This window comes from Nasonia vitripennis, chromosome 2 (assembly GCF_009193385.2).
Source record: "Nasonia vitripennis strain AsymCx chromosome 2, Nvit_psr_1.1, whole genome shotgun sequence".
Classification (NCBI taxonomy): domain Eukaryota; kingdom Metazoa; phylum Arthropoda; class Insecta; order Hymenoptera; family Pteromalidae; genus Nasonia; species Nasonia vitripennis.
The window spans coordinates 23140020-23163747 of record NC_045758.1 but is presented as its reverse complement, the minus strand read 5'-3'; the positions used below and the strand labels follow the sequence as shown (position 1 = coordinate 23163747).

General features: G+C 36.4%; 2 protein-coding genes across 7 annotated transcripts; one reads left to right on the top strand and one right to left on the bottom strand.

Moving 5' to 3' along the window:
- Positions 1–369: 369 nt before the first annotated feature.
- LOC100120728 (ATP-dependent DNA/RNA helicase DHX36) lies at positions 370–5323 on the bottom strand. 2 transcript variants are annotated; one of them, XM_001604287.6, is made up of 15 exons: positions 5110–5308; positions 4894–5017; positions 4254–4814; positions 3989–4178; positions 3722–3896; positions 3502–3650; positions 3286–3418; positions 3022–3217; positions 2682–2946; positions 2323–2615; positions 1824–2250; positions 1414–1631; positions 1255–1337; positions 1096–1187; positions 370–1018 (listed from the first exon to the last, which is right to left on the bottom strand). In XM_001604287.6, exons 2-15 carry the CDS (start codon positions 4955–4957, stop codon positions 907–909), a joined length of 2958 nt encoding a protein of 985 aa, XP_001604337.2. In that variant the 5' UTR covers positions 4958–5017; positions 5110–5308; the 3' UTR covers positions 370–906. The 2 variants fall into 2 exon arrangements, with proteins under 2 accessions (XP_001604337.2, XP_008210569.1); XM_008212347.4 differs by having other exon boundaries at positions 376–1018; positions 4894–5029; positions 5110–5323.
- LOC100120711 (multiple epidermal growth factor-like domains protein 8) lies at positions 5239–23399 on the top strand. Of its 5 annotated transcripts, none has more exons than XM_016982801.3 (26): positions 5239–6420; positions 7415–7701; positions 7815–7978; positions 8064–8341; positions 8826–9010; positions 9091–9406; positions 9484–9728; positions 9810–10043; positions 10118–10405; positions 10525–10662; positions 10748–10992; positions 11082–11699; positions 11785–13417; positions 13501–13985; positions 14075–14857; positions 14937–15361; positions 15467–15810; positions 15891–16096; positions 16179–16699; positions 16779–17121; positions 17286–17461; positions 17543–17796; positions 18109–18117; positions 18196–18383; positions 18780–19367; positions 19466–23399. In XM_016982801.3, exons 2-26 carry the CDS (start codon positions 7497–7499, stop codon positions 19742–19744), a joined length of 9150 nt encoding a protein of 3049 aa, XP_016838290.1. In that variant the 5' UTR covers positions 5239–6420; positions 7415–7496; the 3' UTR covers positions 19745–23399. The 5 variants fall into 5 exon arrangements, with proteins under 5 accessions (XP_016838290.1, XP_031780301.1, XP_031780300.1 ...); XM_031924441.2 differs by having other exon boundaries at positions 5239–6427; positions 19466–19744; XM_031924440.2 differs by having other exon boundaries at positions 5239–6469; positions 19466–19744.
- Positions 23400–23728: the final 329 nt, after the last annotated feature.

Below are 23728 nucleotides of genomic sequence, written 5' to 3'. Positions count from 1 at the left end.
TATGAATAATTGAAATTCAATTTTAGCAGCTAACATTTACATCGTATGTGAGTCGAAGGAGTATAGTCGGACGTTCGAGTCGATGATCAGGCGCCAGCGCGCATTGTCAGCGCGAAGAACAAGTGCAGCCCGCCTAAGGTTATCGGCTTTCTCCCGCGTTCTCCTTATCACTGTGCACTTGCGTGCATAACGATAACGTCGTGCATTTCTCTCGCTCGTCGATGCGTCTTTCTCTCTTTCTCGACGCACGCGTTCGTAGAACATCCAGACAATGGGAATGTCGCGAGACTAAAATATTTTTACAGTTTACGTTTATTTTGACATCTCGGATTGCAAATAAGACGTGATTTAGAAAATTGCAAGACGATATTTTCCCCAAAATCTTGCTTCACTTTTTATTCAAAACACTAAATTTGAGACTATGTGCAAATGTCCACAATCCTCAATCATATTTAAGAACTATATGATTCGTTTGGTCTTAATTCAACTCTATTAATCGTTGCGAGTTTATTACACATAAACTCGTTAAGCGCAAACCCGAAGAAGACGACGGTCAAGTAAACTCATAACATTTTGTACGAACGCATGTATTTAAAAAAAAGTTTGCTTAGATCGAAAAAACCCTTTAAACATAAAACGCATTTAACATCATACAACTCTATTTGTTCCTATTTCGATTTCTTCGAAATTCTGTTACTTTACGAGAAATGCTATGAAAACTAAATGCTAATTATTATCGAGATTCAATAAATAGAAAATTTAAAGATTATCGCGTTTCTTAAAACTTTTAACAAAAACGAGAGTATCGATACTCTTAGACATTGTCTGAAAATTTAGTCCACTAAGATCCACAATCAGCTTGGCAGATCATTGGATCCAGTAGCTCTTGTAATGCCTGATGGAAGATTAATCTTCGTCGTAATCGAAGTCGTCCTCGTCAAAGCCATCCCAAGCATGGTATCGACCGGATTCCAATCCGATATTCTCGTCTCCTTCTGACAATAGCTCGATTATGGCGCTGTTTAAGTAACATATAATTTTAATAATCCTTAACCTTTCCTACATCATACAAAATTAATGTTTTGTTAAACTCACTTCAAGACGTTTCCTTCGTGAGCGCCCCAATTGATTGTGCCGGGGTGCGTGATTTTAAACTCTAACAAGCAATCGAACTTCTCGTGCAATTTCTATCAAATTAAATTATTTATATGATTACGTTTATTATATGAACTCAAATAGAAAAAAAGAATCTACCTGAATGATTTTGGCAGTCCTTGGTTCACACAAGAACGATAAATTATTAGCAACTGTAATAACGCTTTGGCCATTCATTTCTCCTGCAACAAAAATTAATCAATGTTTAATGAACGTTATTTTTAGAATATAACAATTCATTAAATAATCTTTCATTACCTGTCGACGCACGTGGTGATGCAAAAAGCAACGCTACCGGACTAACACAAGTAGTATCAAACAAATAGATAGCAGTAGTTTTCCTTTTAAGAAAGTACGTTATGTAAGGGCTAGGAAAAGAAGAGAGAGAAGTAACTTTGTTATTCAAACTGGATGGATGCAGCTTTACCATTTCTTTTTCGGTAGTCAGAGCTTTAACACCACCTCTAGAAGCTCGCCTGAAAAACAATAAGTTACATCATTGGAAAAAAATCGCATTATCATTGATAGAGAACATGTCGAAAAAAGCTAAAGAAACTATTTTGAATACATCGAATATGTGATGTATGTACTCTGACCCAGACAAATTAATAAATAGACAAGATCAGCGCCTTTTCGACATCCTTCTAATATTAGCATAGTAATCTTACTTGATAATCGCAATATTTGGATACAGTCCAGCACACACGATAGCCTTTACCAAAGATTTGTTATGTGAATTCTTATTAGCAAAATCGTCATTCGGGTTGTCATTGCGCAAAAACTTCATTTCGTACAGATATCGAGCAAACTGTTGCTTCATGTCCGACAGCAGTTTCAAGGTATTCCAGGAGAGAAAATATTCTCGACAGAAAGAGTACACGCTTCCTCTGTAATTTCGCTCATCGAAACGTTTCAGAGCTTCGGCCAGGGCTAGGTGATCACTGTACTGATTCATGCCGAGTTCCATCTTTTTCTTCTGTGCTTCGTCATCCTTACCAAGGGGGCAGTAAAATGCGTCTTTGAATGAAAGACTAGCAGCTATTGCGAAAATCGGCTCAATGCACGAAAACATGGCTCCCCATATTATCATTTTTCCTGCAAACAATAATGTATTTGTAGCAAAGATCATTTTACAATTTACGCTCAGAAAAATTTATAGAAAAGTACCTGTTCGAGGATCCAAAGGCAATTGAGCTAAATGGTAACCCAATGGAGTCAAATTTTCATTTTCGTCAAGGGCGTTCAATTGTCTTAATAATTCTAATGATAGGCTTATGGCTTGTGGATCTGGTGGATCCATCACACTGGCCAAAAATGTGTCAGCCTTTCCAATTTGCAAGATTTTAATTTGTAATATTACTTCTTCCAGCCGCGTTCTCAGCATTTCAGGCAAAGGATATTTATCAAATGCATATCCACGAGCTTTTGTAAACAGATGGTAACATACCCCAGGTTGTACTCTGTAATTAAAATTATGCACTAGTCGTATTCTTTTCTTTACTCATATTTCAATAAAGAATACGAACCTTCCTGCTCTACCCTTACGTTGCCGCGCGTTAGCTTCGCTAACCCATTCTTGTTCGAGCGTTTGCAAATTGTTTGCAATATCGAATTTTGAGATTTTGGTTTTACCACAGTCTATAACATACACAACATCTTCTATCGTTATAGATGTTTCAGCTATAACCGTGGCTATGATTATTTTCCGAACCCCTTCGGGAGGCACTTCAAATATACATTTTTGATCAACAGTCGGCATTCTTGAATGCAAAGGATAAATCACGTATCTGTCTAAAAAGTGGATCAAGCGTTTTTAAGTGAAATAAATTTACAACATAATTTGTTTTGAACAATTTTGTAACATACCTCTGGGAAAACTACCACATTCTAAAAGCATTCTATTTACTTTATTGATGTCCATCAACCCTGGTAAAAAAATTAATATTGCACCAGGACCTTTGGTTAAACAAATGTGTTTGGTTAATTCGCATATAAGATCAAACGAAAGATCCTCAGTCGCTGGATTTCGTAACTGTTCTAGCACGCGACTTGAATGACTTTTCTATAAATTTAAAAAGACATACATTTTACGTTTTTAAATTTTAAAGAATAAACAAAATCACAACTAACCAAAGACTCCAAATGGCGTATATATGGTCCAATGAATTCTTGAAATTTATGAAACTTTTCCAGTTCTTGCCTTTGTTTCTTTTTAACTTTTTTGTGTTTGTTTAATGGAAGTTCAGGCTCTGGAAATTGAAATCTAAATGGAAATATTACAAGTTCGAAATTTTATTTCATACAATGCATTAAATTATGGTTGATTTTCACATTATTTCTACGTACCCAGTCATAGCAAGTACATCCTCTAAATAAAATTCTTCAACAGGATAAGTAAATCCAGGAATGTGAATCATAGGGCAGTTATTGTAATATTTAGAAAATTGTTCTGAGTTTAATGTTGCACTCATTAAAATAACTTTTAAATCAGGCCTCTGTAAAAAATAAATTCTTCAATGAATTTATTATTTGATTTGTGCATTCACAGACAAAATTAAGTTCTTACTTTGGGAATAATTTGTTTCAATAGAGTTATAATGAAGTCACTTTGTGTACTCCTTTCATGAATTTCATCCAAAATAATATGAGAATAATTTCTCAAAGCTGGATCCATTTGCATGAATTGCAATAACATACCAGTGGTACAGTACACAATACTTCCTTGAGGTCTTGCTAATACCCTTGAATTACAGAGATAGACATTGGTTAGAAATTTAAAACAAAAAAACTATAAATTTTCTGACAAATTCTCAATACAAAAACTTGATTATACTTCTCTAAACGAATGTGGTAGCCTACTGAATTTCCAAGTCGATCTGTTCTCTCAGCAGCAACTCTTTCAGCTACTGTAATTGCTGATATCCTTCTTGGTTGAGTACAAGCAATGCTTGTTGTACTGCCTCGCCCGCATTCTATTTCATAATCTAATATAAACTGAGCAACTTGAGTAGTCTTACCACATCCTAAGATTTGCACACAAGAATAAATATAAGATTTCTAATATATTGAGTAGAAAATTAATTGTAAATAACTTTTACCTGTTTCACCACTAATTAATACTACTTGATTACTGTAAATAAGATCTAAAATTTCATGTCTTTTTTCATAAGCTGGTAGTTTTGCACGAAATTTAAGCATGTTTCTGTACTGAAAACTTGCTTTGATTGTGTTTAACTCGTCCAGTAAACGTATGTCCATATTTTCATCTCTCTGAAGCTTTGGTTGCAATATCAATGATCTTCTCAAATTATCTTGCAAATTTCCACTAATGATGTTTAAAAATTTCTTTTTAAACTGTGAATCGTTGATATGGTTGTACCTGGATTCAAAATCTACATTGTCAATATTTTGTTCTTTTACATCAAAATATTTATCATATGAACTTTTTGGTGTTTCGATTAAACTTTCAATTCTTTGCTCTGTAGAAGCCCTTAATTTGATAGGCATTATCTGCTTTGTATCCTTTGCTTGCTTTTTACCATTCTTAGCTATATATTTATCTCTATAATAAAGCCCAATAGCCTTTCCTCTAAGATGTGGCGGATGACCACCACCTCTTTGTACCCTTGACATTCCAGAGCCACTGTCATCTCTGTCATCTACATAAAGCAATCATGCATTGAAATCACGACAAATTTGTATAAATTTTTATAAATAAAATAACAAGTTTAAATATACCTGATCTTTCATTTTCCCTGGAATTATTGTGTCGAGATCTTCCGCCTCGGTGGCGATACGACATTTTTGCAGAGATAGCAGATTTATTATACGATGATGGAGTGGAAATAATTTATTTATAAGCCTATGAAAAATACTTTATTCATCTTTACGAATTTCGATCATAACAATATAGAATGATTTTCAACATTGTGACAACAGTAGAATATAACCTACCAAACGTTCTTTCACTGCACTCCGCGGCATATTGATCTCATTTTTAACGTTTGCATGAACTATATTACATAAACAATTTAGCAAGGAATAAAAATACTTCAAAAGTCCAAATTTCCTAGCGACATTTTTTGGCTAATCATTGCTACTGCTACATCCAAGTATTTATTTTATGTTGCCTTTATATTTGTATCCAGCCAAATGCTTTTTCTACACTAGACAACCGAATTACCTACTGTGGGTACTTATTAGCATAGGTAAATATCAGTTACCATATAACTCTGCAGCTCTACAGGTAACGACTGAGTTTATTAGCAGACAATATTTTAAAAATTTCCGTAAACAAAATTGGATTAACTTCATTCATTGTTCAAATTGTAGGTGGAGGTGCTCGCGATACACATTTTAAATAGAAAATCTACTTTGATGTTATTATTTAATTACTGTAATTCAATAAAGTCAAAACATTTCTTTTTTTACGCAATATATACGTATTACAGATAAGAGGTGTACGCGATTAATGAAAAAATTATAATGGCGAGCGCACTTTGTGCATCATCCGGCCGTCGTGCACAATATACCCAGTGACGGACAACTAGTTTCGGGACCCAAGGCCCAAACTTAAACGACTATATGCGCTTCCATTCAGTTACCTTATTGACTATTTTCCTAGCTTAATTGGTCTAGAGATCTGTATTCTATTGAAATGCTCAATTGCAAGAAAAACCTTCAATAATCCTGAGGCCTAGGAGCACGAATACATATATGTAGCGCTCGCTCTTTGGCTACGATGCACCGAACAGACAAGGACGGAGCTACACACACTCCGCGACTGAGAGAAAAACCAGGCATCAGTATAGCAGTACTAGCAGCTCTCGTCGAGAGAGAGAGAGAGAGAGAGTGCGAGTTGTGCGCTCTCAAGGTTCATCGCTGTCGTCGCCGCGCCGCATGGGTGTCACCAAAGCATCCCGCGATCTGCATCTAAAAAGCAATACGGAAAATTGTCGCGACTCCCGAGCGTCCAGTCGACGCGTCGCGAAAGTGCAAAGTGCATAGTGCAGTGTCTCAGATTTTTCCTTCCGTGCGGGGTATACTGTGTCCACACTGCTGCTGTACAAGTACTATAGCGCTGCTGGGAAAGAACACAGAGAAAGACGGAGTAAACACAGAGACGCGCCGAGCTGCTGCACATCAACGCGCGATTAATTATGTGCTGCTCCGGATCTCGAAGCTCAACGTCGACGTGCAGTAGCAGCAGCAACTCCAAGGACTCGCTCGCCTTCGGTAGCTGGTCGAAGCCGCGGCGGTGAATGTGTCAGTGGTTTGTCTTGAGACTGCATATCCAACGCACACACACGTATATGTATATATAATACACTGTCGTTCTCTCTCTCTCTCTCTCTCTCTCTCTCTCTCTTACTTCTCGCTCTTGTTGCCTTCTCTTTTCCTCTATGCTAAGTGTGTTTTTAGTGCGTCTTGGAAGATCTCGGCTGCATCCTTGGCCAGAGTTTCTTTTCTCTAAAAATTGCCTCAGTTTGCGTGTCAAGTCTTGGCCCAGGCACAGACTGCACTCGCTCTGCCTCTGCTAATGGGAGCTAGGGTCTGTGTCGATGCTTATATTTATTTGCACTCCTACATTCCGGCTACGAAATCAATTAATTTTATCTAGCTTGTGATAACATCATTGGTGATTAGATATCACTGATTTACAAACCTTACTGTACTTGCACATCCTATCAGATTTTTGCCACTTTATAAGATAAGGGACAATGTAGTTGGCTCTCTTGATTTCTTAAATCAATTGTTTGAACTTCTGTTTTTCACTCTTGCTCGATGCATCAGAGAAGTATTTTTACAATTGCTCTCTTCCTCATCTGCAGTTTTGGTGATATTTTTTCTTCCAAGTGACTCTGCAAATAGATTACAAATGTTGCTAAAACTCTTAATTAGACGAATCTGAGATTTACTATATTTAAAATAACTGATAAAATTTTGTTCAATTATTTCACCTTTCATAAACATATGTTTATAACCATCTATTTATAAAGTAATGTGACGTAAGAACAATTTTCAAGTCAAACAATTTTATGATTTAACAAGAGATAAGAAATCTAAACCTACATTTCAGTTGAATGATTTTTTAATTTAAAATTTCCAACCCATCTAGATACATTTAAAATTGAACACCTTTTTTTAGTAGTAAATAACTGATATTTTTGTTTATTTTATCTCACAATACATGTATTTTTCTTTTTGTCTGACAATCATATGAACTTTATTTGAACAGCTGTGATATGTTTTATTCTAGAAAAGAGCCATTACATTTGCAGTCAAATTGACGGGATGGTTATTGTCCTGTCAAACAACAGATCAATTTTGCTGGCAGTGTGATGGGTTTGGCAACGATCATAGCACTATGGATCGTTACCTGGAGCTGCCTGTTGAAGGGCCTCCATTTGGCCCCTCAGACATCAGCAAAGCAAGTGCCCTGCGACAAGACTAGAAAGATCTTTACAGAGTCCTGGGGTGTCATAAGTGATGGGCCTAAAGGCTCAAATTACACACAGGACTCGCACTGTGAATGGCTGATCAAAGGTACTATTTTTATCAGACACTTTTATATATCAGATAAGATTTCAATTATCTTTGCAAATTGATTTCTATCACATTTTTCATAATATATTGTAACACTGTGTTTTTTTTATCAGCCAACAACAGTCGCCAATTTATTACCTTAAGTTTTCGAACTATGGGCACAGAATGCAGCTATGATTACGTATTTGTTTATGATGGAGATTCTTTTAGATCTCCTCTTCTAGGCAGCTTTAGTGGAAAAACAGAACCACAACAAGTGACATCCTCATCTGGATATGTTAGTATTATTAATAGTTATATTGCTTGTTGTTTTTATTTTTGTAGTTTTTTTAAATATTCACAAACTATTATTCATTTTCCAGATGTTGATTTTACTATACAGTGATACAAATTATGTGTTGGATGGATTTCATGCAGAATTTTCTGTAACAGATTGTCCTAACAACTGTACAAATCATGGAAAATGTATAAATAATACTTGTTTTTGTGAAAATGATTGGGGAGGAAAGGACTGTTCCAGAACATTATGTCCAAACAACTGTGGTGTTGGAGGAATTTGTGGATTGAAGCAGTGCAAATGTCACAGTGGTTATTCTGGACAGTCTTGCTCACTTCATAAAACTAATCCAGAAGGAAATAGGTACAGATAAATTGATTCATTAAACTTAACACCAGACCAGTACAGAGCCGGTTTTTTTTTATTAAGAAGTTTATCTAAGTTTTATAATAAATCGCGTTATATCGCGATTCTCGGTGTATCTATAAATTCTTTGAACACTCAATCGTAATTCCAAAGCTAAAAAAAACTAAAAGTTCGATTGACATTTTCTTTCGGTAGAATTATTTATTAACCTTAACAATAGGCCAGTACAGAGCCGTTTTTTCATTATAAAGTTTATTTAAATAGTTTTATAATCCTTGAAAAACAGTTTTTTTACCCCAGACTATCCATTAAGGTAAAAATAAGAATCAAGATTTTAATTAAAATCATAATGTTGAAAGTACTTACAGCGAGATATAGAACTGTTAACTGCTGCAAGGGAGATATTCGAAATACTACTGAGGGATAGAATTAAGAATGAAAAATACTAAACTTCTAATAATGTTTTTTTTTGTCGTTTAAGATGGCACTGGCTTTCACACTCTGAAGGTGGAATGACACCAAGAGCTGCTCATACAGCCGTATATGTCGCTGAAACTGACTCTTTGTACGTTTTCGGAGGCTACAATCTCAATTATATATTAAGTGACTTAGAAATTTATCGTTTCTCAACAAGCCAATGGGAAGATGAATATGGCACAGTTTTAGGTACAGTTTTTCTTTTAAAAACCAGTTAAATAATATTTGGTTAAAATTAAAACGATTCAGAAATATTTTAAATTTTACAGAAGGGTCCTCTTCTGCAGAATACTTGGATCCTGTTCTAATAGCCAGTGAATTGGAACATATGGGAGCTGGTGCACATGAGCAGTATGGGCTCCCAACTTCGATATTTTGGAAACTACTTTTAAGTTTCAAAGAGAACAGCACCTCCTATTTAAGACCTACCGATGATAGCTCATCACGTGCTTGGTGGGAATCAAAAATTTCAGAACACAGAGAAAGAGACAGAACATCTCAACACATAACTAAAACTAACGACACACACGAGAATCCTGATAGAAAAAAGCACACTAGGAGAATTCATACGCAATCACGTTCTCGGTACTTATTATTCTTCCAATTAACTGTTTATACTTTTTACATACATCATACTTTATTTTATTATATAACTATTTCAGGCATCAACGGAGCGCTGATAATAGTCTTCATTATAGACAGCGGCATGTTTCAAGTATTAATGACAATCCCAATTGGGAAGAACGAGTAGTGGAGTCTCCAATGGAAGAAAATGCTTTTCTTCAAGACATTTTAGAACCGCAATTCACAACGCAGATACCATTCAACGACGATGCCACAGAACCAAATCTAGAAGAACTCCCAAAACCTTCGCCTCGATACGGGCATGCAGCATGCAAATATACAGGTAATTTAAATTTTGCAAATAAACGAGTTAGTATAAAATTATAATTTTACTAATGTTCTTTTTGAAATTTGATGATTTCAGGAGGTTTTGTTATTTACGGCGGAAAAGTGGAAGATGGATCTCTTTCAAACGAATTGTGGTATTACAATGTCAACAAAACTTTGTGGACGTTACGAGCGAAGAATTCGCCTTTTTATCCCCCGCGATTAACTCGACATACGCTAACTTTGGCTAATGAGTACATTTATTTATTCGGTGGAAGCACAGTAGATGGCGAGTTTTCTTCAAGCCTCTACAGGATCAAATTAAATCTCTGTGCGTTTCAATTTTAATGTTTGATTGTACAAACTAATAAATAACTTTCAATTAATAATTTACGTGTATTTCAGCCGATTCAACAGCAAGCACAGAAAAATGGCAAGAAGTCAGACCACGCGGTGGAAAAGAACTTGATGTCAGAGTTGTAGCTCATTCGACCGTTTATCATCAAGCTACGAATTCTTTACTAGTTTACGGAGGTGTGGTCGCCAGCGTCGCCCGATTCAGTAAATTATCCGACCGAATGTTTGTTTTCCAACTCGACAGGCGAGTGTGGTCAGAGATTCATTATCCAAGAGCACATCTACGCGATACATACGTTCCACGAGAACGAGCATTTCACACTTGTAACATAATTGGTATGTTATGCAATAATTTTCACGCTATACGTTCAACTTATCAATTTAATCGCATTAATTCTTATAAATTCTTATTGTATGTTTTTATGATTAATATTGTTTTTAAAACTTCTCTGTAGGCAATTACTTAGTAGTATTCGGTGGATATTCTCATCGACATAACAAAGAAGAAATTTGCTATGATAATCAAATGTATCTTTATCATCTGGGTTGTCACGCATGGGTGAGCCACGATGTTTTGAATACAAGTGACAAAGGTAAAATAAAATAATGTATAGCAAATTAAATTAAAATAGAATAATTGTCGACAATTATTACATTATAATAATTCTATTTCGATAGATTCACAGTATCCAAAACAGCAAGGCGTATTCGCTCATTCGGCTGACGTGAGAAACGGAAATACATTGTTACTGGTCGGCGGTTATCATGGAAATGTAAACGCAGATTTACTCGCCTATACACTGCCTCCAATGCTTGCACCTGGAGATGGAGATCTCTTAGAGCCGGAACAATTTTGTTCGCGCCATAAAAGTCTCTTTGAGTGCGCTGCTAATCCTGAATGTGGTTGGTGCTCAGCAGACGAGGTATTTGAACAGAATGTTTTCTCGTGTATTCTTACTATAAAAAAAATCTTGATTGGAAGTGAAATACATTTTAAAATTATTCCGTCCAGAATTGCTATGGACGAACAGTCGTCAGCAACTGCACTACAAATTTGCAAACAACTCGTTGTCCGGGAGTTTGTCCAGCTCTTGGCGATTGCCACTCTTGTCTCATTCATGGTCAACCCGGCGGTGGCTGGGGCACAAACTCTCGCGGTCGCAGCTCTGTATCGAACAAATTTAACCTAGGCACTTGCACCTGGTGCGTCCAAAATGCACGTTGTCATCACAAAGATGATAACTACGGAGTGTGTGGCTTGCGCGATGACACACCTTCCCAAATACCGGGCTGGTGGGGGACGAAAGGTACAGAGATCGCTCGCGTTGAAGAGTGCCGCGAGATGGATCGCAGACCTGGTCTCACTTTTCTGAAATACAAGCCGCCAGTCAATTTCACGCAACCGGATTCTGTGACGATCGTCAATGCAACTACCGTAGACTTCAATGTGCCTTCGATGCAGGGTGCCAAAACCGAATCCGCCCTCGGCGGCGAAATGATAGCTAGATTGGTTGGATTTTTGAGATTACCGCATAACATCTGGGATAGCAAGTCGGAGTTGCTAAAAATTTGCGTCAGTTACAACAGTGCGACTCTTCATGTTTCTCGAAACAATGACACCCAGCATATGGTGAGTGTACCTTTTTATTATGTGTATAATTTATCATGAGTTTTTTTTTTCGATTGAATCACTAAGCAAACGTAATCCGTTTCAGGTATTAGTAGCAAATTTAACCGCCGAAACATCACAATGTATACCAACGAGAACATCAGAAGAACCGTTTACAGTTTCATTTTCACCTGGACGTTATCTGCTCGATTTTGAATCTAAAAGAATGGTGACCGCAAGTTATGCACATTCTAGCAAGATGGAAATCACGCATAATCGTCACGCGGAAAATCCAAAAGTTTTCACCTTTGAGTATCTCGAACCTTATCAAAATGGTTCATGTGATCAGTATAAAAACTGCCTTCATTGCCTTACTGACTCGGCTTGCGGATGGTGCGATATCAACAATAAATGCCTTTCTCGTGCGGTAAATGAAACGGAGAGTTGTGTCGCCGATGTTGAATGGGACGAAAACAGCAAACCCGTGCGTGAGTGGCATTATCTGACCATTACCCCATCGACTTGTGCCAACTGCTCTAATTATATATCCTGCGAATCTTGCGTCGAAACGAATATCTGCGAATGGTGGACGGAAGAAGCGCGTTGCGCCCGTATGGGTCGACTTCCTAATGCTGTAGTAAGTTTAGAACAATGCCCTGTGCCGTGCCGTCAACGCTCCAACTGCACGCAGTGCTTAGATGAACGTGGCAGATGCGTCTGGTGTGAAGCCACTCAAGAATGCTTCTCATTTTCCGTCTACACTTCTGAATACCAATTTGGTCTCTGCCGTGAATGGACAGACCAAGCTGGCCTTATGGGTGTCACCTCTAGAAGCAGTTCCTCTCTGACTGGTAACGATCAATGCAAGAGTTGCAGCCGTCACAACAACTGCTCCAATTGTCTACACTCACTCAGCTGCGGTTGGTGTTATAGTTTGGAAAATCCGATTCTCGGTGCCTGCGTTCAAGGTGACTTTAATCAGGCACACGTGAATTGTAGTCAGGTGATAAACGAACTTCAGAACGGCACACTGGAAGTGGGAGAAGCTGGTTGGGCGTATGCGCAATGTCCAGATGTGGACGAGTGTGATCTTGGTTTGCACGACTGTCATCCAAATGCCTTGTGTACCAATACTCATGGAAGCTATAGCTGTCAGTGCAAGCGTGGCTTCAACGGCGACGGCAAGGAGAACTGCACAAAGACCTGCTACGAGAAGTGTGTCAATGGCTATTGTAGCGAAGCTCCTGACTACAAATGCGAGTGCTATCTTGGTTGGACTGGTCCTGATTGCCGTACTAACTGCGGATGTTATAATCATTCCACCTGCATTGCTGGACCAGGCATATGCGATGAGTGTCAGAACTGGACTGAGGGCCGTTACTGCGACGAATGTAAAGCAGGCAGCTATGGAAATGCAACGACCAGTTTAGGATGCCAGAAGTGTGATTGCAACGAGCACGGTGATGCCGCTCTAGGCACCTGCGACCGTCAAACGGGTATATGCTTTTGCAATGATAATACCGAAGGTGACCGTTGCGAGATGTGCAAAAAAGGCTATTACGGAGATCCACGCCACGGTGGCATGTGCTATTACGGTTGCATGTCTAGAGGTATGCTCGAGGGTGAAGGCAACGGCAAACAAGGTCTCGGCAGTCGTCACTCACAGTTGTCACTCTGGGAGAGTCATTTAGGAGGTTCACCTACTCGAGAATGTCTCTGGATCGTTAGTCCAAAAACAGGTTTGTAATTTTTTTTTTTTCGTAAAGAAATTACTTAACCTTATACATTTTTTATTGAAATTTAGTTTTAATTCATAATTTAGGTCTTTCTTCTGATACTATGACACCCGCTGTTCAAAGTGCCATTCAATTCACTATCCATGATGACATTAACGTCAGCTGTCAAGAAAATAGTGTTTATGTATATGACGGACTGCCTGCATTCGTTTCTACTACGACCAGTCACCAAAGTCAACTGCTTGGAGTTTATTGCACCGAAAGTACTGACTATCCTGTCACTGTCGAAGCCAAATCCGGCTTCCTCACAGTCCACTATAAGCAGTTAGATGAAGTAGAGGGTTTCAATGCGAGTTACGTCGTAATGACCTGCAACAACTGTCCTGCTAATCGTGAATGTCGCGGTGGAAATTGTCTTTGCAAAGTTGGCTTCGTTGGTATTAATTGTGATATTGAACTCTGCCCTAAAAACTGTTCATCCGCAAGAAAGCAAGGTATCTGCGACAAGGGCTATGGGCACTGCGTATGCGCACCAGGTTTTGGAGGACGTGATTGTTCTATCTCCATCAAGGTATAATATATTTAATATATTAAATATTAGGAAAAAAATGGATCTAATATCCACATTAAAATAATATGTATACTTTTTTTTATAAATAGGACAATCAATTAGTGTTTACGGAGCTCTTCAACAGCGAGTATTTAGCTGATCAATTAGACCATCTGCGAAAAACTTTACCTCGTTTCGGACATACTCTCGTCGCGGATAGACGAGGTAGTTTATGGATGTTCGGCGGCTACTCTTTAAGTCATGGACCCCTAAATGATATTAGGCTTTTCGATACAAAGAATAGTACGTGGATGCCTGTGACAGTAGAATCAACCTCAGAAGCGTCGATGCCACAAGGTCGCTACTTCCACGCTGCAGAGATCGTTCATAGTAGACAACAAATCTATGTATATGGTGGATTGTCAATGAAAGAGGAAGGTGTACACGGACTATCCAACAACACTCTTAGCGATTTCTGGAAGTTCAGTTTACAAAATCAGCGATGGATGCTAATAACCGACGATTCGCCCATAAAAAAAGAACCACCACCTTTAGCTGGCCATACACTCACTCTATACAGAGATGGAGGGGAATCTGAGAGTTTAATTCTTATTGGCGGTTTCAGTCCTAGATGTGGTTACTTAGATACCGTATGGGAATTTAATTTGGAAACCGAAACATGGGATACAGTGCCAACCGTTGGAAATGGACCATTGGGGGTTTACGGACATTCTACGGTATTCCATAGTAGATCGAACAGTTTTTACATTTTCGGAGGTTACACGTATGCAATTAACAGAACTTTCATATCAAATAAACTTTATGCACTCGACTATAAGACAAAGACATGGTCGGTGTTACCTCCGTTTGATGACGAATCTTCTGATGGAACGGTAAGGAGAATATTTTATTCAACTTATAAATTTATTGAAATATAACAAAATGTAATAACTTTAATCGTTCTTGTTACAGCCGCAAGCTCGTTTTCTTCATTCCGCTGTTACAACTGATGAATATATGGTGATATTTGGTGGTCGGCAAAATCCACATAATACCACGGATTCTTTGATAGCTTACAAATATTCTTGCAACTTATGGATCCGTCTGATAACAAAAGATATGGAGATCATAGGAAATCCTCCGCCGCCAGCTTATGCTCATGCAATGACACACGCAGATCCCGAGAGTAATGCCGTTTACGTAGTAGGGGGTTTCGATGGAGGAATCAAAAGCCACGTTACACTGATTCATATACCCGAAGATTTATGTAATTTATGGACAGACAAAATAACTTGTAGAAGATATTATGGGTGCTCATTTTGCTCAGTCACGACTATTGCTGGAGATAATGCTTCTTACTGCTTTTCGAACGAAGAATCTCTGCACCGTGATGAAAAGTGAGTTATAATAATGATTATTATCATTACTTAAAAAATGTATGATAAGTAAACAATTGCAAAAGTTACATTTATATAATTTTCTTTTCTTTATTAAATTTATAGATGCGATGTAAATGTCACAAAAGCTCATCGTTCCAATGGTATATTTTGCAACTCTGAATGGATGTCTAGTAGAAAGTGCGAGAGCTTCAAAACGTGCACAGATTGTTTAGCTGAATGGCCTTATTATAAAGAAAAACAGCCCGTTTGCAAATGGTGTATCGATTGCCATGGAAAATGTATTCCGGCGGATAAAGATTGTGACGAGCAAAATAAATGCAAGCATTGGCAAAAATTAGTTACTGATGTTAATCAGTGTGGCGAAAGACTGTGCCCAGCTAGTGACTGCGAGAAGTGCAAAAATTGTCAAGGAAACTGCGTTTGGACGAGACAAGTCTTAAAAACATGTAAGTTTTTGTTTAGCTCAAGTTTTCATCTTTACTATAATTGACTCTATTTGATTTAACATTTTATATTATTTGTATAGCCGAATTGGGCTTAAAGTTAACAGCTGAGCCAGTTTATGACTGGAATTGTGTGCCAGAAGATATATTTAATAGATCGAGCATTAAAATGACCAGTACACAATGTGAAAAACGGTGCTCGGAACATAAAGATTGTAAAAGCTGTCTGAAAGGAACTGGAGCCGAAGGTGGTTGGAGAGAATGCAGGTGGTCCACACGATTGAATGAGGTATATCGTGCTAATAGTATTCCAATACAACTAAGATAGTTTTTGGCAATATTATTTTATACTTGTTATTCTGCCCTTTCAGTGTATATCGCCGTCATATCAACCTCTTTACTGTGCCGGAGGAGTTTGTGGCTTAGTGTTACGTAGTGTAGACGTTGAACATTGTCCAGAACCATGTTCGGTATTCAAACAATGCAGTACATGTTTGAAGCACTCGCATTGTGGTTGGTGCTCCCTCGATTCTACTAATATCACTGGACAGGGTATATGCACAGAAGGATCGTTAGAAGCTCCTCCAGGACTTGACCATCCTGCAGGTGGCACTTGTGAAATGTTGTACTACCAACAGTATCCACAAGCAGAAACATCTATTACGACAATCATTCCACCGCATGAACTGGATTTCCGCGATAATGTCTCCATTCCACTTACCAATATAGGGACGACTACATCTTCATTGAAATTTTCATGGCATTACGTGCGTTGTCCGCCTGAAAATGAGTGCATAAATGGTCATCACACATGCTCGCCTAAAAGTGAGAAATGTTTCGATTTGGATGAAGGGTTTGAGTGTATGTGCGGCGAAGGATATAAAACAGAATTGCAAGTTTTCTTTTTTAATGTACTATAAAATAGTATTGACATACCGATTGCATGATCTAACATTTAATATTATTCTTAGGACACACATGTACAATGAATATGGTAGGAAAACCTGCGTGCCAATGTGTACACAAGGCTGTGTGAGAGGTACTTGCATCGAACCCGATGTATGTCGCTGCGACTTCGGCTACGTCGGCAGAAATTGCTCGATTCAATGTCAGTGCAATGGGCACAGCAATTGTGCAGGACCGGACAAACTTGACGAATGCTCAGAATGTCATAATAATACGAAGGGACCACAGTGTGATAAATGCAAACCCTTATACGTTGGTAATCCAGCTGACAATGGGCAATGCGTGCCCTGCTTAGAATATTGTAATGGACATACTCACATTTGCATCAATGAAAACATGACTGTACCGGTAAGTTATTATGGTTGTGAATTTGACTTTGCATTCGTTAAGTTTAATATGTAACCATGTACGTTGCTGAGTAGTCACATTCAATTTATTTTTACTTTCAGTAGAACTATCAATGCATACAAAATACCGTTGCATATGATTAATTTATTTCTTCTCTCATGTAGGATCCAAACTCTATTGACAAAATGCCAATTGAACTGCTGAAGAAACAACTTGTTGAAGGACCTGTTTCAAAGGCTAAATGCGTAAATTGTGGTAATAATACTAAAGGTGATAAATGTGGAGAATGTGTTACGGGTTACTTTAGAGGAACGGAAGATTTGCGAGACGTTTGTCGACCGTGAGTTGAATCTTCAGTTTTAAGATGCTTTCAATAAGCTTCAACTAAGTAAATAAAAATTATAATTTTATGAAATTCTAGGTGCGAATGCCATGGTCATGGTTTTACTTGCGATCCAGTGACTGGAGAGCAATGCGACTGTCGGAACAACACCGAGAGTGAACCGTCTTGTGTCAGTGGTCCTTCGAAGGGTGGAAACTCGGGTCAAACTCCGTGCTGGATGGTTCAATGCAGTAAATGTAGAGAAAACTATGCTGGTACCCCAACAATGGGTCATCAATGCTACAAAACTGTTACTGTTGACAACAAAATGTGTTTTGATTCCAAACTAATAGGTATGTTTTCAGATATTCCTATCTCATATGTAATCATTTATATGCCATTTCTCATAACGTATAAAAATATTTTCAAAAACCTATTATTTTTACTTCATTTATTATTTATTATTATTTATTATATTTATTTATTATTATTTATTATTTATTACTGGCAAGTCATGCATCTGAATTGAAAAACCGCACTAATAAGATATAATTTAATTGTCATCGCCTCGGTTCTATATTACATATCACAATTAGTTTGTATAACTATATAAATTCTATAAAACTTTTTTTACTAATCTTTGCCGCGTGCTTTATTCTCTGGAGGACCTTATGGTTTGTACTCCTTGGATAATTTATAGGTGTTCACAAATACTTCTATGAATTTCCGGCTAATTTTTTTATTCTACCTAGACGAATGCAAGGTAAAACCGAAGCCTCTGAATCCTGGACAAACCGTTTTCTACATGGTTCAACCACGCTTTATGAACGTCGACATTAGGATTATGGTCGACGTCACACAGGGTGCTCTTGACCTTTTCCTAAGTCCACGAGATGACACCTTCGTTGTTACGATGAACTCGTCAACTAGTTTTCAAGAGGTGAGTCCCTTTACTTTTTTGTATTTTTTAATTTTCAGGATAAGTATTTAAAACTAAATATAGTTAAGACTTTTATTTCTTTTGAGATTCGATTAAGACTTAGCAGAAGGTTAATTTAATCAACATATAAAAATTAAAGGTATTTTCATTGAGTCGAAAGAAATTTGATATATTCTGTTATTTTTGAAGCACTATATAAACGCGCACTTTAATTTTTTTATTGTTAAAAAAAATGATCTGTGATTTTAAAAACATCCAATGCGAGGTTTTATTGGTTTTAGTTGACGTTAAGCTAACTTTTCTAAGAAAAAATGTACATATTACTGAGTTTGTAAGTTTTATGATATCTGTAGTTGTGAAGATACTTTTTGCTAAATTGATATCTGTATTGATTAGGTTGAACTAGACGAGAAATTCAAGTGGCGTAAGGATTACGATAACAGTTGGTTTGAAGAGGGTCAACTACGTGGTCGAGATCGTAAGGTCGACTATTATCCTTACAGTTCCTACCATTTCGTGCCAAATGGCACTGAGTCCCAGTGGAACCCGAGTGTTGAGTACTCGGTGATGGAACGCTACGCAGAGGGACTCGCCACTTACATCACCATAAATGAACGTAATACCTTCTTATTCGTCAGAAACTTGACAAATAGGCTTGTCCTTACACTGCCGCAGGACAGACATGAGCTCGGGCAGACCAAGTTCCACATAGCACTGAAAGCTATAGAACCGCCCTTACCAGAGATAAATGGCCGAGCGGCTTATGGCATGATATTCTTCAGACAAGATCAGCTGCACATCGATCTTTTTGTCTTTTTCTCTGTATTTTTCTCTTGCTTTTTCCTATTTCTGGCTGCGTGCGTCGTCGCTTGGAAGACAAAGCAGGCGGCCGACGTGAGGAGGGCAAGGCGGAGGCACGTTGTCGAGATGCTTCATATGGCTCAGCGACCATTTGCCTCCGCAACAATTCTGTACGATCGTGAGGTAAGTCTATACAAATGATAAATAAAAATAAGCCATCAAGTATAGATGTTGTATCTAATACATCAATTATATATATATATATTTTTTTCAATATGAAGGGAGCTTTCCCAAATCAGAGCGAGTGCAGTCCAAACTCGCCACAACGCAAAGGCAGACGGAACAAAATCGTCAACTTTCATAGCGATGTAAGACCAGTGGCTGTTGAACCAACTGATGACGGTGTTGCTGCTGTAGCCACTGTTTTTATAAAGTTACCAGGTGGACTCCAAGCACCTGTAAAGCTTACTCTTGGAAGTTCCCTCATCTTTCTTACAAGGGTATATCCGGCCAATAGCCGAGCATTCCTAAGGCGACGTAACAGCCACGCTTTGAATTAATATATAAACTTTTCTTGATTTGACGCAAAAAATTCTAATGTATATAGTTAAGCAAAATTTGTCGAATTGGGTTATTTACTTACCTTTTTACACAAGGTAAAAATTTAAAATTATATATCTTTATTGTATATAAATATATATGTATATGTATTAGATAAGGGCTCGGTGCTATATTAATCGAAGTAACATAAATAAATTTTTTTTGCGTTTTACTGCGATCTAATATATTCTTCAGCAATATAATTGATACGTGTTTGTAATTTTGTATAAAGTACATGTTAATTTGAATTTTTATGTTTACCAGAATTTATACTCAATTTCCGTCGTCTATAACGTGTATACTTAAACGGTTGTATTATTTTATACAGAATTATATATAGATACTAGTTAAATGATAGCTATAATTAATTATATACAAATAATTTTTTGTCAGTCAAATCCATGAATAATGTATTGTATCATAAAACTAATAGACCAGCTTTTTGCAATGTAAATATTTGAGAGGAAAAAGAAGACGTGCAGCTTTTCTATTACGGTATCATTAAGGCTATCATCCCCTAAGATGTAAAATCAATCGAAAAAGTTAAATGCGTATAAGATTAAGGAACTATTTAGCGTCTTACACCATTCCATGACATAAGACTGTTTACACCCTTAAATGCCTCGAAAAAATGTGTGATTTCATCGCGTTTATGATTGCTATTTTCTGCTTCTTTAAACTCACAAGTCCATTCTTTTAGACGCAATATCGTACTTTATCTCTTTATAAACTCATTTTGATATCTTTATTTTCTATACTTAATGTAGATTCTCTGACATGTAGTTACCGATTATAAAATCTACCCTTCGTTGATATTGGTTACACCGGTTGATTATTTTGCTTTAGATCGAGATTTGGAAACCAGGTGTTTCCTCCGATCAGTAGCATATATTTATTTAAATACAACGTCTATGCCTTATACATCAAGTGCAGACTAGGATATCTTAAGTTACACATATTGTAAAGTAACCTATTTAATTCGGAAGTAATCTTTTGTTTCGTTGCGTAATAGGCTTTAAAATGGTGCCGATAATTGATATCATAAATAAAACTTTAATAAACGAATCATAAATTTATTTAGAATAAGGTAGTATTTCCTAGATCTGTACGAAAAAAGGCTTGTACGTGATACACCGCCGATGAGTCGGGCACAATTATTTTTAACAGTATTAAGGAAGTATTCTCGTTTTTGCATCACACATAAGGCACCAGCTTACAATAATGTATTGCAATCAAGCGTTCTGTATAGGGTTTATTGCAATCTGTATAATTTTATGTTCCGATAATTGTGCAATAGAATCGATAAGTCCAGTTTTATAGAATATTTATATATGAATGTTAACATTTTTTTTGTTTGTCTATTGGTTAAATGTAAAAACTGGAAGTTTTTGATACTGCATTCGCAAAAATTGGTGCCATATTTTTTTCACTAGTTAAACTTAGCACTTTTGTTCTCAATTTCAAGTTTTTTCGTGCTCATACATAAAGCACCTTTTCCACTCTTGTTTAATTTGCACAAGTGGTATGGTAATTGTTGCCATGTTTTATTTTGATGTCATTCAATATAAGAGCACGATGCACGAATGAGAGTACTTGTTCAGGTAAAATGAGTGATTTAAAAATAAACGATAAAGAAGAAAACATTTGTAAAAAATGAAAATTGAAAACCCGTTGTGTTGTATGACGTGGGTTGTTCCTATGATTAATGGAATTTTTTATGATATAAAATACATAACAGACGCGCGGTTATTCGTTAGTTTTGTACCAGTCAAAACTTTTCGCGAAACTGCTAGGTAATTTTTAAAGTTGGATTACTGGAAAATGCTATTTGTCGTAAAAATAGTCACGGGAATAGCAGCGAAACTGCAGGTGTTATTGCAGACGCAATGATGCCAATATGTTTGTTATTATATATACGTACTGAAAATGGAAAAATTGATAATAATGAATCTGTTAATTGTCATCGTTATCGAAACTAATAATTAATATTAGCGTCATCAAGTGATATTATAAACAAATAAAAAGCTAACGGGAAAATTATATGTCAAAAGGATACTTTTTGTAAACTTGTATTGCGAGTAATTGCGAGCGTCTATATATTTTTAGTAAGATTCATTGAGTTTTTCTTGAGGGAGCAGCAAATTGTGTTCAGGTAAAGCAACGTTTGCATTCTTATTGGTGGTAAAGAGAACGTGTTTTTCGAAAATTATTTCAATTTTCAAGTGAAAACGCCCTTATGTATCATTTTATGTATGTGTACATAAAAATATATTATAACTATTGTATACGATAGTATGCAATGCAAATCGTTATGATTATTGAACCGAAGTATCTCTTTAGGAATAAACGAGCGTCAAAACAGTAATATTTGTAAAGAAAGTCTCCGAAAGAAATACTTTGTGAACTATAACACGTCCAATATTGTTATGCATTGTCAAAAAATTAGAGACAATATTTAATAATTTCAATTATTGTAAGGCCCCCTAGAGTCTCGATTTTAGAAAAAGCAATCAAATTTAAACAAAAACAATAATTTCTAATAGTGGAAAAAGTAAAAAGGCTCAATTGCTTTTTTAATTACTAGAAAAAGGCTAAGTGACAGAAATATTATCATCCGTGATAAAAATCATATATTTTCAAAGACTTTACAGAATTTGTTGATCTTTGTTGAGTAGGTGTATATTATTATCGAGACTCGAGGACTTTTATTATCTATAAAACACAGTGCGAATAGGAATTCTTGTAATCAAGATAGAAATACATAGTTAAAACATCAGAATACTAAATTGAATTTAAAGTTTTGTGAAAGAATCTATTTACTTATTATCAGTATGCCTTGAATTCAAAAACTTAAACTATTGTTATTATTACCATTGTCTTCATTATATTACACTGTACTAATCTTACTCGGTACAGAAAAGGGTTCGTTTTACGCTATACTATCTAATGTATTCATTATAATTATTCGAATTCCTAAGTTATTGTGATTTACATCATCGCGCTAAAAGAACTTTATTTTCTGAAAAAAGATTTTTCTCCTAGCGCAATATCTAATACTAAATATTATGAGATTATTCCTCGATTAGTAATTCGTGGTGCTGTTTGTAGTGCAGTTAAAATGTAAATAACAGGTATACACTCGCAATTATCATTACACTTACATACACTCTTCACACGTACAATGAAAATAAAAACATAAAAAACTGAGTGAATAAATTCGAGCATTAGGTTTAATTTGTACCATAAAAAATTACATATACAGACACACACATACACACATATATATATATATATATATATATATATATATATATATATTCAATTTGTCGGTTGTACAGATCCTAATATTATTTTATGAATATTGTATTTTATATGTATTATACCAGCTTCGTCGTAAGCTAAATCTTCCATAGCTGATATTGAAAATCGGTGCGAAAGTCGAAGGTCTTGATATATAAGAAGTGTCGCTGTCCTAGAAGTGTTAAAGGTTGTGAAATCTTAAAAGGGAAAATGTTAAGATGTGTTTGTCTAGGAGTGATAAGAAATCGTTGTATCGAATGAACTGAAAATTGTACGAAGACAGGAATTATACAATAAATATATGTAAATCTTAAACTTCTCGAGTTTTCCTTTTTATAATCGCTTTTCTATAATTCATTCATCTACAATGCCATCCTTAACTAATGTACCGGTAAAGTACTTCCCAAAGTCACACGATAAAATTACCCGTCCTGTTTAAAATAAATGACTTTCAAGTTCAAATCGACGCCATGACCAGATCTCTGAGAGTCTCTAGATAATGCCGAGGCTTTATTATAGCATCATTAAAAATTTGAGATATTGCAATAAAGCAGTATCTTTATTATAACCTTCGCGACGCAAATCCACAACATCGCGGATAACTTTTACGTAGGTATAACTTCTGACGGTCCCCTTATTTACTA

Coding starts and splice junctions, on each gene's coding strand:
- LOC100120728 (XM_008212347.4), bottom strand. CDS start 4,957: ATGTCGTATCGCCACCGAGGCGGAAGATCTCGACACAATAATTCCAGG. Junction 3,218..3,285: donor TACGCCATTTGGAGTCTTTG/GTTAGTTGTGAT, acceptor TTAAATTTATAG/AAAAGTCATTCAAGTCGCGT. Junction 2,947..3,021: donor ATGTGGTAGTTTTCCCAGAG/GTATGTTACAAA, acceptor TCCACTTTTTAG/ACAGATACGTGATTTATCCT.
- LOC100120711 (XM_016982801.3), top strand. CDS start 7,497: ATGGGTTTGGCAACGATCATAGCACTATGGATCGTTACCTGGAGCTGC. Junction 9,011..9,090: donor TGAATATGGCACAGTTTTAG/GTACAGTTTTTC, acceptor TAAATTTTACAG/AAGGGTCCTCTTCTGCAGAA. Junction 9,407..9,483: donor CATACGCAATCACGTTCTCG/GTACTTATTATT, acceptor TAACTATTTCAG/GCATCAACGGAGCGCTGATA.